Source organism: Monodelphis domestica, chromosome 3 (genome assembly GCF_027887165.1).
Source record: "Monodelphis domestica isolate mMonDom1 chromosome 3, mMonDom1.pri, whole genome shotgun sequence".
Taxonomy (NCBI): domain Eukaryota; kingdom Metazoa; phylum Chordata; class Mammalia; order Didelphimorphia; family Didelphidae; genus Monodelphis; species Monodelphis domestica.
In genome coordinates, this window is record NC_077229.1 from 17,655,381 (window position 1) to 17,671,468 (window position 16,088).

At 50.5% G+C, this 16,088-nt stretch overlaps 2 protein-coding genes across 3 annotated transcripts in view; one reads left to right on the plus strand and one right to left on the minus strand.

Annotated features, from left to right (window-relative positions):
- The window catches only part of RSPH14 (radial spoke head 14 homolog), a 262,764-nt gene that overhangs the window by 28,919 nt on the left and 217,757 nt on the right, over window positions 1-16,088 (plus strand). The gene's annotated exons all lie outside the window — the stretch shown is intronic.
- Window positions 3,341-16,088, minus strand: part of GNAZ (G protein subunit alpha z) — a 122,752-nt gene continuing 110,004 nt past the window's right edge. Inside the window, exon 3 of the mRNA XM_001364236.4 lies at window positions 3,341-5,496. Coding sequence (XP_001364273.1) covers window positions 5,152-5,496 — 345 coding nt within the window. The 3' untranslated portion in view covers window positions 3,341-5,151. The remainder of the gene's footprint in view (window positions 5,497-16,088) is intronic.

Genomic DNA, 16,088 nt, shown 5'->3' on the forward strand with positions numbered 1-16,088 from the left:
TGCCACATACAGATAGTAAAAGGTTATTTGAACCCAGGTCTGTGGGCTCCTTGCACTGTGCCACATGAGGAAGAAGCTGGGCCAGGAGGCCCAGGAAACTTCGGGCCACAGCAGCTTGGGGAACACAATGGGGCGGCAGTCTGAGCCAGAGCAGAGATGACCCCTTCCTGCTGCCCAGACGTGGCTTTCTGCACTCTGGTGATGGAGGCTTTGGGCCATTGACTCAGTTGTCTGGAAAGCCTGGGGACTGCTGTGTCTTAATAGCCCCTGGCAGCATCTTGCTGTGTTCCTCTGTCTCAGTCATTCCTTGGACTATAGAAGCAGAGCCGCGTTCTCCCTGTTGCCTTTTCACAGAATATTCTGAGCTAATACTGTGGCGGCTGTGGGCCAGCTGCTCCCTACAGCTGGTGGGCAGACCATGAAGCGGGCCTGAAAGCCCTTTCCTTCCAGAGCCTGCCCGGGCCTCCTGGCTCATTCCTTTGGAAGCACGACTCGGCCTTTTGTGTCCAGTCAGTGGAGGGACTCCAGGGACACCCTCGCTAGGGCAGCAGGGCAGGAGCCTTCCTAGAAACTCTTTTTAACTCTGGACCCACCACTTGGACAGTGCTGAGAGAACAGCATTGCTTTGCCCAGGGCCTCTGCTTGGGAGGGTAGGGCTCCTTGCCTCCTGGGTACAGAACCCTGCCTGGGACATACAGAGCCAACACTGTGCTTGCTCTCAGGGAGCTCCCAGCGTAGGAGGAGGGAACAGAGCACACACAACAACACAGCAGCTCCCAGACGATATACACAGGCACGTCAGCTCTCCTGGGCAGGGATTTTGGGGCCAGAAGAGGTTTGGGGAGGCCCTTTGGTTGCGCTTGTTCCTCACCTGAACCCAGATCACACAGTCTCGGAGGTGGAAGCGACCTTAGCCTGTAGTACTCAGGAGAATCTCCACCCATCATCTCTGATGAGTGCCCAGCTAAGTCTAGTGCTCTTTCTTCATACCTGGTTGCCACCTATTGCTGGCTTACTCCTGGCATTGCCCTTAGGCAGAGGTCCACTTCTCTGCATGGGGAAGGGGGGTGAAAATTGGCCACAGGTTATGGGGGTCATTTTTACTTTGACTCAAGTCCTTGGAGATGGAGTTAGTTCACCCTCCTCCTTCCAGTGGGTTTGCTAGCTGGGGTCATCCCCTTCCATCACGGGCAGCTATTTTCTGAAATTTCATGATGAAAATTCACTCCTGCAGATCTGCCCACCAGAATCCTGTATGAATAGGAACTTGGAAACAGTTACAGGCCACCCAAGGTGTAGACACCTCGTACTTGCCACCCATCTCCAAGTGGCCCCAATCACTGGAACTTCGAGCGAGCTGAGCTGGCCAGTGAAGGGGTGCAGGAGTGCTGGGTGGAGGCCTCATTCTGCCAGGGACGTCTAATGGAAAGTCTGCTCCTCTGATGTCTGCCACTCTGGGAACAACTGGGAGGTTGTGTCGAGTAGTGGGAAGCCCTTGGAAGCAACTCCCCTTCCGCACACATCTGTTCAGTGCAAGGCATTCCAGATACAGATGGAGCAGTGCTCGGGTCGTGCCGGGCCCTCAGGGAGCTTACCATCTACTGGAAGAACAGGCCCTGGACTCCCATGAAGAGGAAGTGCAAGCCTGACAAAATGCTCAAGGAAACCTGAGTCTGGCCGAGGTTCAGTTCCTGACGATGCGCTTTATTAGCTGGGTGGCCTTCTACCAGTCATAACGTCGCTGGCCAGCTTCCTCGCCTATAAGCTGCAGCTGATCTGGTCCTTCATGCCTTCCAACCTCAAAGGAGGATCAGGAAGAGAGGCCTTCGTGAGCCTTGAAGCCTCTGTGTGCACGTGTGCCTCTTATTGGCCGAGAGGCTGGGGCAGAAATTCTGACTAGGGCTGGGAGGCCTTCCGACGGGCCATTGCTCGCCCAGTGCCCTTAGCTGGTTTTCCTACGCTTCGCCTCCTGCAGGTACTCATCGTCCTCCAAGACCCAAACCACACGCTGGGCATCTCAGAGACATGCTGTTTGCTCAGGAGGTGCTTGAACTAGAAAGAGTCCTGGGTCAGAGTTTTAGCCCTTCTTTACTCCGATCTGACTTGTGTGACTAGGAATGCTTACAGTACTCCCGTAGGGCTGTCAACACGTGCATTATTCACACATGACTAGGAATGCTTAATGGCATTCATGCAACACGCATGTATGGCCATGAATTCTGAGAGCACTCCTGCACAACTAGGAATACATAATATTTTTCACGTGAGGCTATGAATACTCACAGCCATAGATTTGGAGCTGGAAGGGACCTTGGAGATCATGTAGTCTAACCCCCTCATTTTCCAGAGGAGGTACCTAGAGAGTGACTTGCCCAAGGTAAATAATAGCAGGGTTGGAATTCCACCCCATGCCCTTCCCAATGCACCAAGGTTTCCTAAGCATGGCCTTTGTCCAGAGGACTCTGCTGAGTGCTGGAGCAGACGCAGAGGCGCCCGGTTGTAGGGAGATGTGTCATGTACAGAGATTGCAGAGACACAAAACGGTATGTGAACCGAGGTCTGTAAGCCAAAGGCTGAAGAGGGCAGGATGAATCAGAGAAGTCTGCTTGGAGGAGGTAGCACCTAAGCTGGGCTCTGAAGGAGGCTGGCACTGCTGGCCTCAAGTGGTTAGTATAGAAATGGGCGCTGGGGCTGCTGCTCTTATCAGAGACCTGCTCAATACGACGTCTGTCCAGATCGCCTCGGGGTGATTTCCTCATGCTCAGGATGCCCCAGAGAAATGGAGGAAATCTTGTTCTTTCTTTTGATTAAAATTCTTTGGGGAAACTTTGCTGCTCACTTGCGTGCACAGCAGCAGCGCCAACCCGTGTGAGCTGGTGAGGAGTGGGCAGGTGAGATTCACGCCTCCTCCACAGCACACTGTCAGCATGCTTGCCATCTTGAAATACAGCTCGCCTGCTAGGGAAGTGTGGGGCGGCCTCCTGAGTGGAAACTGTCAATCCTCAGAGAGTGAGGTGGTTTCTGGGTCACTGGCTTCTTTTGGATATAGAAATAATTTGGGAATCAAAAGCTCATTAGGGAGAAAAGGCACCTCTCTCAAAGTATTCTAATCTGCTGGAGGCAACGCAGGCCATGGGGTCCCAGCAGTCACTTTGGAGGGGTGGGGATGATACCCCAGGAGAGGTCACACTGTGAGCCTCAGAGTCAGATTGGTCTTCTCCTTCTGAGGCTGCCTTTGGCCCCAGACCCAGAGGGAAGGCCCCGGCTTCCCCGCTCTCCGGATCTGAACCCATCGTGCTGCTGAACCATGGCATCGTACAAATCAACAAAACAACCGAGATCATTTGGATGATTTTATTTTCTTTAGGTGGACAACCTCTGACTTTGATTTCTTTCCCCTCCCCCCCATTTTCTTGAAGCCCTTGACTGAGAAGCCTCACACCCATCCTGGACCACACGGGAAGAAACAAGGAGAGTGATGATTTCCCAGGGTGTGGCCAGGCTCGGTGCTGGCCACTTCGGCAATGGCTGGACATGTGTAATTGCACCACCGATTTCTTCCTGGAGAAGTCTGAAGACAGGCTTTTGTTGTTGGAATACAGCAGAAGGAAGGACTGTATGATGGGAGGGTATGTTTCTTGATAGAGTCCCCATGATGTATTCCTTTAATCTTCCATCAGGCACCCAAACTCTCTGGGCCTTCACAGGAATTGTGGCTGCTGAGTGTCAGCCTGTGATGATGAGGTGAGAGCGGGGAGCCCAGGAATGCAGTTGTCTCTTTCCCCTCCATCCCTAATTGAACCGAAGAGCCGAGAATTTACTCTTTTAGACACCAAAACAGTTAGTTATTGTTCACAGCTCCCATGTTAACCTTCATCAAATACACTAAGTTTTAAAAAAGAAAAATAGAACCAAAAACCTCACCAGGAACAAATGGATTTTTGTAGGGGCTGATATTCTACACCTGTAATGTCAGGAACCCAAGGAGCCTGGAACAGTTGCACATTTCCCAGAATTTCCTTCGAGTATCCAAACCTATCCAGTGGCATTTCTTACAGCCAACAAGCCAAACACACAAACAATTCTTTTAGAAAAATACACATGCGTGCGTGCGCACGTGCACACACACGCACACACACACACACACACACATACACACACACAAAAGCCAAAAAACTATCGTGCGATTTCTTTTTACAGTCCATATTTTAAAATGAACACTCATTTGCTTTTTTCAATTTTCTATAATTTTTTTCCTTATCTGTAAAACACAAGATTTGCCCTCCCCCACCCTCCTGAAAAAGTCAAAGAAGAAATCCCACACCTGGATGTAGAAAACTCATCACTACTACAAGAATTGCTGGCCCCCATCCGGCCCAGTTTGGATGAAGTGACTGCTCATTTGATGCATGTCTTTGGAAGCTTTTGTAAACAGCTCCAAGGTGGGGTGACAGTCAGATTTGGAATGTGCCCTTGGCTTCTAAAGGTTGTGGGGGCAGCTGGGGCAAGCCCTGTGCCCAGCAGAAGCATCCGCAATCAGCCCTTGTGGACCCCCAAAGCCCCTTCTCACCTGGGTGCCTCCGCTTGCTGGCCTGCCTTATCTTGTCCCACAGGCCTTGAGGAGCGCTTTACCTTTCATCCTGGATACCAAGTGCAAAGTGGGCCTGTCCTCCCCACTCTGCCTCTTCTCCGTGGTCGAGAGATGGCTCAAGGGCCATTCATTCATTCCAGGGCTCATTCCTACACAGAATGGAGTGGCTCTGGAGAAAGCCAAAGGAAGGGGATGGCTTGAGCTTACAGTGACTATGGTGAATGCATTTCACGTCCCTCTGAAAGCCCTCTTTGGGGAACTTTGCAAATGTGTTTATGTGTATAAGTCTAGCTATCTACCTACCTACCTACCTACCTACCTACCTACCTACCTAGCTCTCGCTACAGATCTGATTATATATATGGACTTTTGCAAAAAATGTGGGGGATGAGGAAATGGAGGGGATCTGTGAGCATGGCTCAGGCTCCCCGCCTCACCCCCCACCTTTTCTCCTCCGGCCTTTGAGGGCTGCCCCTTGTAGATCTCCAGCACAAGTGGAGGGGGGCTCCTCTCCATTGGTTTCACCACAGGCAGACAGATCCATCCATCCCCGCTCATCCCTAGCAGAGGCCAATGTACTTGAGATTGTTCTGAATGATGACGTCTGTGACTGCATCAAAGACGAACTGGATGTTACTGGTGTCGGTGGCGCACGTGAAGTGGGAGTAGATCTCCTTGGTCTCCTTGTTGCGGTTCAAGTCCTCAAACTGGCGCTGGATGTAGACAGCTGCCTCCTCATAGGTGTTCTGGCCCTTGTACTCAGGGAAGCAGACCGTGAGCGGGATGCGCCGAATCTTCTCCGCTAGCAAGTCCTTCTTGTTCAGGAAGAGGATGAGGGAGGTGCTGATGAACCAGTTGTTGTTGCAGATGGAGTCGAAGAGACGGAGGCTCTCAGCCATTCGACTCTGCAGGGGGAAGGAAGCATTGGGGTTTAGTCAGAGTCACAGAAGAAAAGAGCAACTCATTCTCCCCTGCCTAAGAACAGTGGCCCGAAGAGCACACGGGAGGGGGACACTGCCGGGGACAGGAGGCTTATTACCCACTGAGGCAGCCCATTCCATCCCACTGTTGGGCAATCTGGTTGGTAGAAAGTTTTTTCTTATCTTGGCCTCCCTGGAACTTTCTTTCATTGGTCCCAGCTTTCTGGGCCCACAGGGACAGTGGAACCTTTGAAGGCCACATGGACGCCTCCTCCTTTCTGCCCAAGCACATACATCTCTCTAGGTTAAAAATCTTGGAGGCAAGAATCTTCTGGAGAGAGGAGTGGCCTCTCAGTTCTCGTACCCTGTTCTCTCCAGCTTGTCAGTGTCCTTCCTAGACTAGGCGGCTTAGGGGGGCATCATTGTATTCCAGCCAGGACACAAGATGGTGGGATCATCGTGTTCCTTGCTCTAGACATTGTGGCTTTGCAAAATATACTTGACAAGAGACTGCATTATCTTTTTCAGCTGCTGACTCTTCTCTTGAGCTTGGAACCTACTCCACCATCTTCTCTCCACTTACCGTAGCCAAGTCCCATCTCTACCCATTTTACTTGGGTGTTTGTTTCATCTTTTTTAAATTTAATGTGTCGGACTTTATATTTATCCCCATTTAAATTTCCTCATGGTCTAACAACACATCTTATGGACCCACGGAGCCAGAGCGCCTCCCTTTCATTTTACAGAGGGGGAACATGACACTGGAGGCAGCTGTTTCTGCCATACCCAGCCCAGCTGGGAAGAGGCAAAAGAAACAGCAGGAATCAGCATTTCTGGGCACCTTCCTCACCACAGCTCTGGGAAGGCAAGGGTTATTGGCTCCGTTTTACAGATTGGCAAATGGAAACTCACAGAGGAAGCCATCTATCCACCTCAGCTGGTAAGTGTGGCTGTCCTTGCCCAAGGCCAGAGGCTTTTGTATCATTGTCAGCAAACATTTATCAAACGCCTCCTAGGTGCCAGGCCCTGGGCTAAGGGCCGAAGACAAAAGAAAACCAAATGACAGTCAAGGAGCGTCCGCCCATCTAATGGGGTAGACAACATGCAAACAACTTTGGACAGACAGGAAGTAACCAACAGAGGAAAGGCCCAGGATCCAGGGGATCTAGAGGGGCTTCCAGGACAAAGTGGGTCGGAGGGGGTGTCCTAAGCATTGGTGCAGCCTCAAGCTCTGCTAGCTCGGGATAACTTGTCTACTCTACATCTATAGGGCTGGGTCCATCCCTCCTCATACTTCCATCCACTCTGTATCCTTTCATTCCTTCTCTATCTGTCACCATAAGCCCCAACCCCATGCCAGCTCACCACAGTGGGCCCTTGGTGATGACCCTCAGTCTTAGCTTCAGTCTCATTTGGGAATGGGGCTAGGACAGAGAGATAGGTTGGGGTGTGGGGATGGATGCTGGCTGGGCCTACAGTCCTAGTTCTGCTGCTTCTAGAGCAGGGGCTATAAGAGGAGAGGAATAGTAAGTGAGTGAGGATGAGGGGAGACCTTGAAAGGCCAGCCTTGATTTACAGAGGAGAAAATGGGGACCCCAAAGAGGTCGGGGGCAGAGCTGGGCTGGTACTCTTGACTTCCGACTTCAGCGCCAGGCTCTTTCTGTGGTCTCCTAAAGGTATTTCTAGGCCTCTGGTGATCCTTCTGGAGTGCTTTCTAGCCGGAAAACTATCCCCTCCATGAGCTAACTAAGTGTCAGAACCAAGACTGGCTTCCAACCCTTCTAACTTCAAGGCCAGCATTCTACCAAATGCCGAGGTGAAGAGAAGGCCCTGTGCCGGAAGCTCTCTTTTGTTGAAGGAATCCAAGAAACCAGATAACCACTCCCTGGATTGGTGGAGCATTTGAGGCAGGTGGATGCTACCCCAGTGTGTGCCCCAAGGTACGCTGAGCGCTGGCCACTGGGGGGTCCATTATAGGCCAGGGTCCTAACAGTCGAGGCTCGCTCAGGCTCAGGGCCCCAGAGGAGCCCCTGCCCAGGCGATCCATGGCACTCTGCTAGCGAATATGGATGGGGCCACTCCTGTTCTGAACTATTCTTCTGCTTTAGTGGTGATGACTCTCCACGGTAGCTTCCTTTCACTGAGCCTAGAGGTCAGAGCCTTTGCCTGGAAGTTGGGGGGACAGAGGAGGCAGGGACCTGGGCCTCTTGTCAGTACATTATGGGTCAGAGCTGGGCTGTGGCCTAGCTTCTCATGGAATCAAAAACCCTTCAGTGTTGGAGAAGCCTCAGAGAGATCTAGGTCTTGAGTTCTTAATAGAGAGCCTGGGGACGTGTTGTTTTATTATTTCAATATAAATGGTTTCCTTTGTTATTCCATGGATTTTGTATTATGCCCTTAAAACCATTATACTGGGAAGGGTCTGCAGAGTTCTCTAGACTACCAAAGAGGCCCACGTCACAAAGAAAGGTGAGAAGAACCTCTGATCCACGCCAACTTCCTCACTTTATAGATGAGGAAACTGAGGTCCAAAGTCATACCAGGAGGAAATGACAGAATTGGGATTCCACGCCAGATCTCCAGAGCCCAAGTTCAGTGTTCAGGATAGAGGGAGGCAGCATTTGACAGTGATTTAGGGATGTCTGTGCTGTTCCCCAAAGGGCAGCCTGGAGTGGGCTAAGCCAACAAGGATCAAAACTATGTGCTGCGAACCCCGCAGTGCTTTTTTGTGATCAATGCAGAAATGGCCTTGTAACCTAGCAGGGGACAAAGCTGTCACCAGCATCAGGTATGGCATAGTCTTACTCTGTAGTAATGGAAGTACAGCATCTGGAATGCTAGATGATGGCTCCACTGGCCTTTACCCAGATCGGGCCACATGGGACATATTGGTGTCATATTATAGGAAGGCTAGTGCCAAGCGACGAGTGTCCAGAGGAGGGTGACTGGAGCTAGGCCATAAGAAGACTGGTTGGTGGAACTGGGGACACTGAGTCTGGAAATGAGAAATCTTTTGAAGTGTATGAAGGGTTATTATGTGAAAGAATGGTCCTGGTCAGCCCCAAAGGACAAAGCCATAAACAAAAGGAAGAGATTTTAGGCTCACGAATTTCATCTTCCCACCAGTGAGCTCCCCTTTCTCCCATCTTTGGTCTCCAAGGGGACTTGGCAGGGGGATCTCTGCTCAGATTGCACTTGTTAGCCTCTGAGGTTCCATCCGGCCCCTCTGGGACCTTTAGGTTCTTTGAACCCCACTGAGAGACTCTGGCAAATGGAATCCTTAGCAGAGAATAAAGGCTGAGGTACCAGCATGGTTGTCTTGACACCCCAAATGATGACTTGTCGAAATAGGAGGTGTTACTATTTTGAGTGGTAGCTTGGGAATCGGCTCTACTATTGTAGCATCTTCTCCCTTAGTGATGGGCAGTTTCCTCTCTGGATTTTGGGCCTGGAGTGGGCACATCCTCTAGTCCTGCTCTGCTCAGCAAGGCCCCATCCTGGCCAACCCCACCAAGCCCTGACAGACACTTCCGTTCCAGCCCAGGCAGCCCAGCCTCTTTTCCATGGACACCTTGGAGAGAGGAAGGGAGAGAGCTCCCGAATGCTGGTTAACGAGCCCTGCGTGGTGGAAAAAACGCAGGATTTGGAGTCAGGGAATAGAACTCAATGCTTGACTTCACCATTCACAAGCTGTGTGACCGTGGACAAATCGTTTCCCCTCAGCCTCTGCTTGTAAAGTGAAGGGGATGGCTTAGATCATTTATGAGGCCCCTTATGGCTCCAGTCTGAAATATCCCTTCTCTCTCAGTGCTAATCACTGGGAAAGAGATGAGAATGAAGCAGAGATTGCTTTTGTCTCAGGCCTTTCCCCATGCCTAAAGGGACTCCCTTATCTTATTTGATCTCAAATGACTTTATATTTATTTATTTATCAGAATTTATATATTAACTCCTTACCTTCTGGCTTAATATCATTTCTAAGACAAAAGAGCTGCAAGGACTAGGCAGTGGGGGTTAGGTGACTTGCTCAGGGTAACATAGCTAGGAAGTGTCTGAGATCAAAGTTGAACCCAGGACCTCCAGGCTCTAAGCCTGGCTCTTTATCCACTAAGCCACCTAGATGCCCTGCCCGCCTTCCCCCCCCCCCCCAATAAAATACACTTTCCAGCTGTGTGACCCTGAACAGCCTTCTCTCTCCTCAGGGCACCCATGGCACAGGAGGTCTGGATAAGGCAGTGGGGGTGGTGGTAGAAGAAGCAGGGAGGGCCTTCTCTCTGGGAAGAAGCTAAGTGGCTCACTGGCCAAAGTGGGGTGTGTAGAGGCCAAGCATTTGGGTTTCCATTGTGATTCTGGGATGATCTACCTACATGAACCCTCCTTGGGACCTAGAACGAAGGCGCTGGGTTAGCCCTCTATGGTCCCTTTTACATTCTCGTCTATGCAGTGCACAGCACCTCCTACAGGCAGAGGTCAGCTTGGCTGGCATAGAGGTTTCAGGTAGGAGAGCCAGTGAAGACCATGTTGTGGAGGGCCTTGAATGTCAAGGTAAAAGGATTCATGAAGGGGGAGTAGGGAGGGATGAGTTTAGAGAAGTAGATAGGGCCTAGATTATAGAGAGCCTTGAATACCAGGATTAGAAGTTTGAGCTTGCTCCTGTGGGAGCCTAGAAGTTAGATGAGATCTTGGAGATCATCAGACATTTGGTAGATGAGGGATATGGCCAGTGGCTTGTTCAAGGATTCAAACTTAGGTCCTTGGACTCCCAGTATGACAATTTTCTACAAGCAGTGGGCAGAGCTAAGGAAGACTATGCTCAGAACAAAAGCATTTGTACAGAGGAGGAATTTTAGGGAGGCCAGAGGCCCTAAGATCAAGAGCTGGAAGGGCCCTTGGGCCATCTAGAGATGAAGAAACTGAGGCCCGTTGTGGCCTACAGAGCATCATCAACATGGACAGCAAGAAGCAAGAGGCAAGGTGATCTCCACCTGGAAAACGGGCTAGGCATTTTCGTCTAGCTCCTAGCACACTGTAGACACTTAGCCCACACTTGTTCTGCTCTCCCTCATGAGGTCCTGAAGCAAGCCTTTGGAGCACCTTCAATGAGAAGTCTGGATGACTTGGATTCCTCTGGCCTTAGCTGGCTTTTTGGCCTGATCCTGTTCGTTTGGGGCATTTTTCCTGCTCCCTTCTATGGGAATGGGCCTGTCTGGGCCCTGGGCTGGACACCTGCCCTGGTAGGAAGTGGAAAAGGGGCCAGAGTACCTTGTCTCAGCTTCGAGGCCACCTGAGAACCCTTGGATTGTGGGTGCCTGGGGTTGACTCAAATTGTTGACCTCTTCAGTGCCTTCACCCTGGTACCTCTCTGCCCTCAGGTTGTCTGCTTTCTCCTCACTCCATGCTGGTGCCAGAATGACCAGGACCAGGGAGTGGATGGGCCTGCTGGATTGTGTTCTGGTCACACGGTGTGCTTGGCACATAGTAGGCCCTTAGTGAATGCGGGTGGATTGAGTGAGTGATTATTGGTCAGACTAGTCTAGAGAATTGGTTCCCTTTGTAGGTGGGCATTGGCAGGCCAGCTGGATTGTGCCCAAAGCAAAGTGGCCTAAAGGTGAATGGAGGGCTCTGTGATCAGGTTGGAGGAGGAGGAAGAATGTTAGATTCAAACTTGGGCCCTTGGCAGATTTTCTATAGCAGTGGATGGAGCTAAGGAAGAAACTGCTCAGAATGAATGAAAGTGTTTCCCTAGAGGAGGTATTTTAGGGAGGCCAGAGGCCTTGAAACTGAGTTGGAAGGGCCCTTGGGGCCATCTAGAGATGAAGAAACTAAGGTCCAGTGTGGCTTAGAGAGCAGCACGAGACAGTGTTGTATTAGTGATGTGGAGGGTCTCTATCCCATTCCCAGCCTTCAGCATTGGGAGGAAAAAGAAATTGTAGCTTTTGTCCCAAACTCCTTATAGGGGATCCCTATATGGGATCATGGGGGCAAACTTCCCCATTCACAGAGAACTTGCTTTGTCCATCCGTCAAGCTGGGGGTACCTCAGCCCCTGGAGACCTCTCATTTGGGGCCTAATGAGTTTATCTGCCTGGATTCCTGACTCTTCTGCCTGCTATATGACAAGCCAGGGTTTGGGGCTCAGCTTTGCCCCTAATTTAGCAAGTCATGGCTCTTCTGTGGGCCTCAGTCTCTTCCACTGTAAAACTGAGGGGTTGGATGAGATTCTCTCCAAGGCACCTCTCAACTTTCTCATCTTGTAGGCCCCACGATCACTCTGAGTCAGAGTCTGATAATCAGGGCAGGTTTTTACCTGCCTCAAGTGATGGCTTCAGATGGGAAAAAACAAAACAAAATGGCAGTGTCTGGAGCACATTGCTGGCAGGAGCTCCAGAAGAATGGCTGACCAGGGGCAGCCTTAGGGAGATGGGGAGTTCTGGGTAGCTTGATGTCAGTGCATAGCTTTCTTCAGAAAGCACTTCTGGGGCCTGGTGGATTGTTTTAGCAGAAGGAGCAGAGCCTGATACGCTAATTAATTAGGGGGCCCCACAGGTTGTGTTCTTGGTCTGCCTGGGATATATTTGGATTCCATTTGGGAGGCTACTTTCCATTTACCTTAAACCTCCTTCCCGGGAGGCCCTGATCTCAACAGAAAGCTTTCATCCGGCCTTTCAGCTGAAGGGAAAAATAGAGCCCAGACCAAAAACCTCACATGACTCAGAGACTTGGAGGTCACTGAGGAGGCCCTGAGATGTGAGCCTCTGACCACAGGGTCCCTGGCCTTGGAGACTGAGGCCTAGCTTGGCCACTGACTTTCTTGGGTGAAGATGGACAAATACTCTGCTCCTGCTCAGCTTCTCCACTTGTATGCTGGGTATGGTCCTATTTGTACTAGGAAGCATGTCAGGCCTCTGGGTTTTGGTGGCATCTCATCTAGGCACGTCTCAGCCAACCAGCTCTCATTCTCTTCTCTCTAAGTCCCCTCCTTCTGAAAGTTGCCCTCCTATTGGGGATATTTCTATCCCTCCAAGTACGAGTTTGGAAGCTTGGAGGCATCTGCCCTCACCTCCCAGATCCAATCCCAATGGTTGCCAAACCTGGTCCACTCTCTCCCTCTCCCTCCATCTTCCACCCACACAGACGTTGTCTTGGTGAGACAGTCTAGCACGTGGAGCATAGACAAGTGATGTGGGAAATGTAAGGGGATACTGGGTCCTGCTGCTGGGGCATTATTCCAGGGGGCTGGCCTGAACCGAGTGAGAAAGAACATGACTTGGAGAGTGTCAGTGATAGCAATAAAGAAGTGGGTGGATTGGAGTGACCACCCATGGGGAACAGCTGGCTGCCCAGTGAGAGAGAACATGGCACACGCTGCTCAAGAAGCAGCACTTGGCCTGTCTCACTTCTAGGATAAAATCTCATGCCTCAGTTGGCATTTCAAACTGCCCCCATCCTAGCGCAGCCTAGCATTTCACAGATTCTGTGGTCAGGCCAGTCGGTCTCCTTGCTGCCAAAGCCAGGATCCCCTCTCCTACCTCTTGTCCTTTTCCATGTTGTCTCTGGCCTCACTCACCTCGGGTGCCACCTCTTTCGGAGAGCCTTCCCCCTCCCCCAAGAGCTCTCTTGAATGATTCTCTTCCTTCCCAGGCCATGTTGTCTCTAAGTGGCGCGGTTTCCCCCATTCCCCTCACCAGTAGAGGGCGGGGAGAGGAGAAGACAAACATTTCTGTAGTACCTGCGGTGTGCCAGGCACAGTAGAGACAGCTTGCTGTCTTGTGTCTCTATCTCCACCCTTAGCACAGTACCAGGCCCAGAGTATGTCCTTAATCAACCTTTGTTGAATTGTATAAACTATAAAGGATCGTACAGATGTGGACTCTCCCTGACGGGGTCTCTCAGTCTCTGACAAGACAGTCCATTCTGCGTTGTCTTCCCCCAACAACAATGCTGGACATCTCTAGCTGCCTTTCTTCTATCTCTACTCCCCGCATGTGCATGTATGTACAAACACATATATGTACACATGCACCCCTACACAAACACAAACACATAGAACAGTTCGCCTCTCTGATAGTCGAAGTCCTGCCTAGGAAACTTTGTAGAAGGGGTGAGGAGTCATCAGACTCTGCAGGGAAAATATTTGTCTGGCCTGAGCAGGCCTGAGTGGCCTCCTTATCTGCTGGGAAGGCAAGAGACGAGAGCCCCATTCTTGGAGCTGTTGGATCCTGCCTCAGTCATTTCTCTCCAGTTTCCTCCTCTGAACAATGGGCGTAATCATTCCTACCCAAGCTTGGTGTGATAATCCCATGAGATAATGGGTTCTAAGCAGACGGCTTGACAGACCCACGAGCTCTCACTGCTCTTGTTAGGATACGGGGAGGACAATACCCAGGATGCTTGGCTCCAGGTGCACTCCTAGGGATGGTAGAGCAGACGGGGCCCAGGATCAGTCTGGTTTTGGGTAACTTCTCCCTAGTCCTTGCACGCATCTCACTGTACTTATTTCATCAGTGCTCATCCTCTAAAACGTTCAGCAAGTTAAAATGTCTCATATTAGAGTTGTGATTGTACTTCTCAGCTATGCTTTTGGTGCATAGATTATTGCGGTTACTAGTTACTGGCTGGCATGCGAAATATTATAGAAGTTTCTTGTTACCGGACTAAATAAAATGCCCAAAGACATTTATTAAAAAAAAAAGCTCATTGGCTATCCGCCTGCTCCACTGGGTGTGTGTCTGTGAGTGTGTGTGGCTGCTGCCCTTCTAGCCTGGGTGAGCTAGAGAGCCCCAGCTTGAGGGAAAGAACCAAGGATAAGGCTCCAAGTATCAGAGAAAAGATTGGAGATTTGTAGCTAGAGAAGAGCAAGCCTAGCATATCAGCAGGGGCATGTGGGAGAAGCCAGAGAGGGCAATGGGATCTCCAAGTACTAAGACAGGTGCCAGAGGAACCTCTGCTCACCTCCCGTCTGGGACACCTTGGAAACATCTCGGGACCCAACAGTTCTTTTCTCCTTAAGCTTGCCCTCTTCCTAGCTCCCTTGCTCTGTTGAGAGTCCTCCCTCCTTCCCTGCCCTCCTGTCTTGACCTCTACAGGATCATCCTTTACTTCCTCACTCTATCCATTCAGTTGCCAAATCCTGGGCAGCATTTCTGCTGCCCAGGTCCCCGAGCCCTAGGTACCTCCTGCCTGGGAGACCACTGTGATAACTGCCCTTTGGTTTTCCTGCTTTCAGGCCATCCTCCACCCAGTTGTCAAAATGATCTTCCTAGAACAGGCCTGACCATGTCCCTCCCTCACTTAGGAAAGCCCAGTGGCTTCCTATCACCTCCAAGTTCCAATAGAAATCCTCTGACTTTTACAGCCCTTCTCCAAGTGGCCCCCTCCTTCCTCTATGGGTTTATTCTCCACTCTTCTCCAAATACCCTACAATCCGGCACCATTGGTCTTCTTGTACTTCCTCAAACGTGACGCCCAGCCCAGCACTTTTGCACCAAATGCCCTCCCTCCATTTTTTGGCTCTTCTCATTTGTTCTTCTCATCAGGTTCTCTCTTCTTATTTGACTGGGAGCTTCTTGAGGGCAGCAACTTTAGCATAGTGCCAGGTACATAGAAATTGCTGAATGAATGCTTGTTGAAGGGCAGCTGGGTGACTCATTGTACTGAGAGCCAGGCCCAGAGACAAAAGGTCCTAAATTAAAATCTTGCCTTAGACAGTTCCTAGCTGTGTGACCCTGGGCAAGTCACTTAACCCCCATTGCCTAGCCCTTACCACTCTTCTGCCTTGGAACTGACTCCCAGTATTGATCTAAGATGGAAGTTAAGTGCTTATTGACATCTGGCATGCTGTATTCAGTTTTGCATGTCCCACTTTTAGGAGGGCCTTGGCAGATTGGAGTATGTCTGGATGAGAGGGATTAGGAAGAAGGAAGGGATCAAACACCATTATGAAGTGAGGATGTGCCAAGGACTGTGCTAAGCCTTAAGGACATAAAGAGAAATTGAGACAGTCTTTGTCCTCAAGGAGTCACATTCTAATTTGGGGAGTCTTTATTAGATCATAAGCTCCTTGAGGGCATGGACTGTTTTTTGGTGTGTGTATCTCCCCCACTTGGCACAATGCCTGGCACATAGCAGTTGCTTAATAAAATATTTTTTGAATTGAAGTGAGACAAAAAGGAGGCTTCACTCATAGTGATGATGGAAAGGCCTGATGGACTTTAGTTTGTAGCAGTAGGGTAGATGGCAAGGTCAGGAGTCATGGGATTCATTAGCAGGGAGGGCAGTGGGTCTGGTAGGGGTAGCCGCAGACAGCAGGGGAAAGCAGCTGGTACAACCCAGCAGTCTTTAGGTTACACTGGCAGGACAAACAGGCCCAGCAATTCTCTTACTCCCTGGAAGGATTGCAGTTTGAGTTTCCCATTAGAATGTAGAGTCTGTAGAGCAGGGACTGTCTTCCTTTTCTTTTTGTACCCACAGAACTTAGCACAGTTTTGGACAGTGCACACTATGTGTTTTTCCATTGATTGATTGATTGATTGATTCATTCATCCAACCATCTACCCATCCATTCATCTTTCTCTCTTC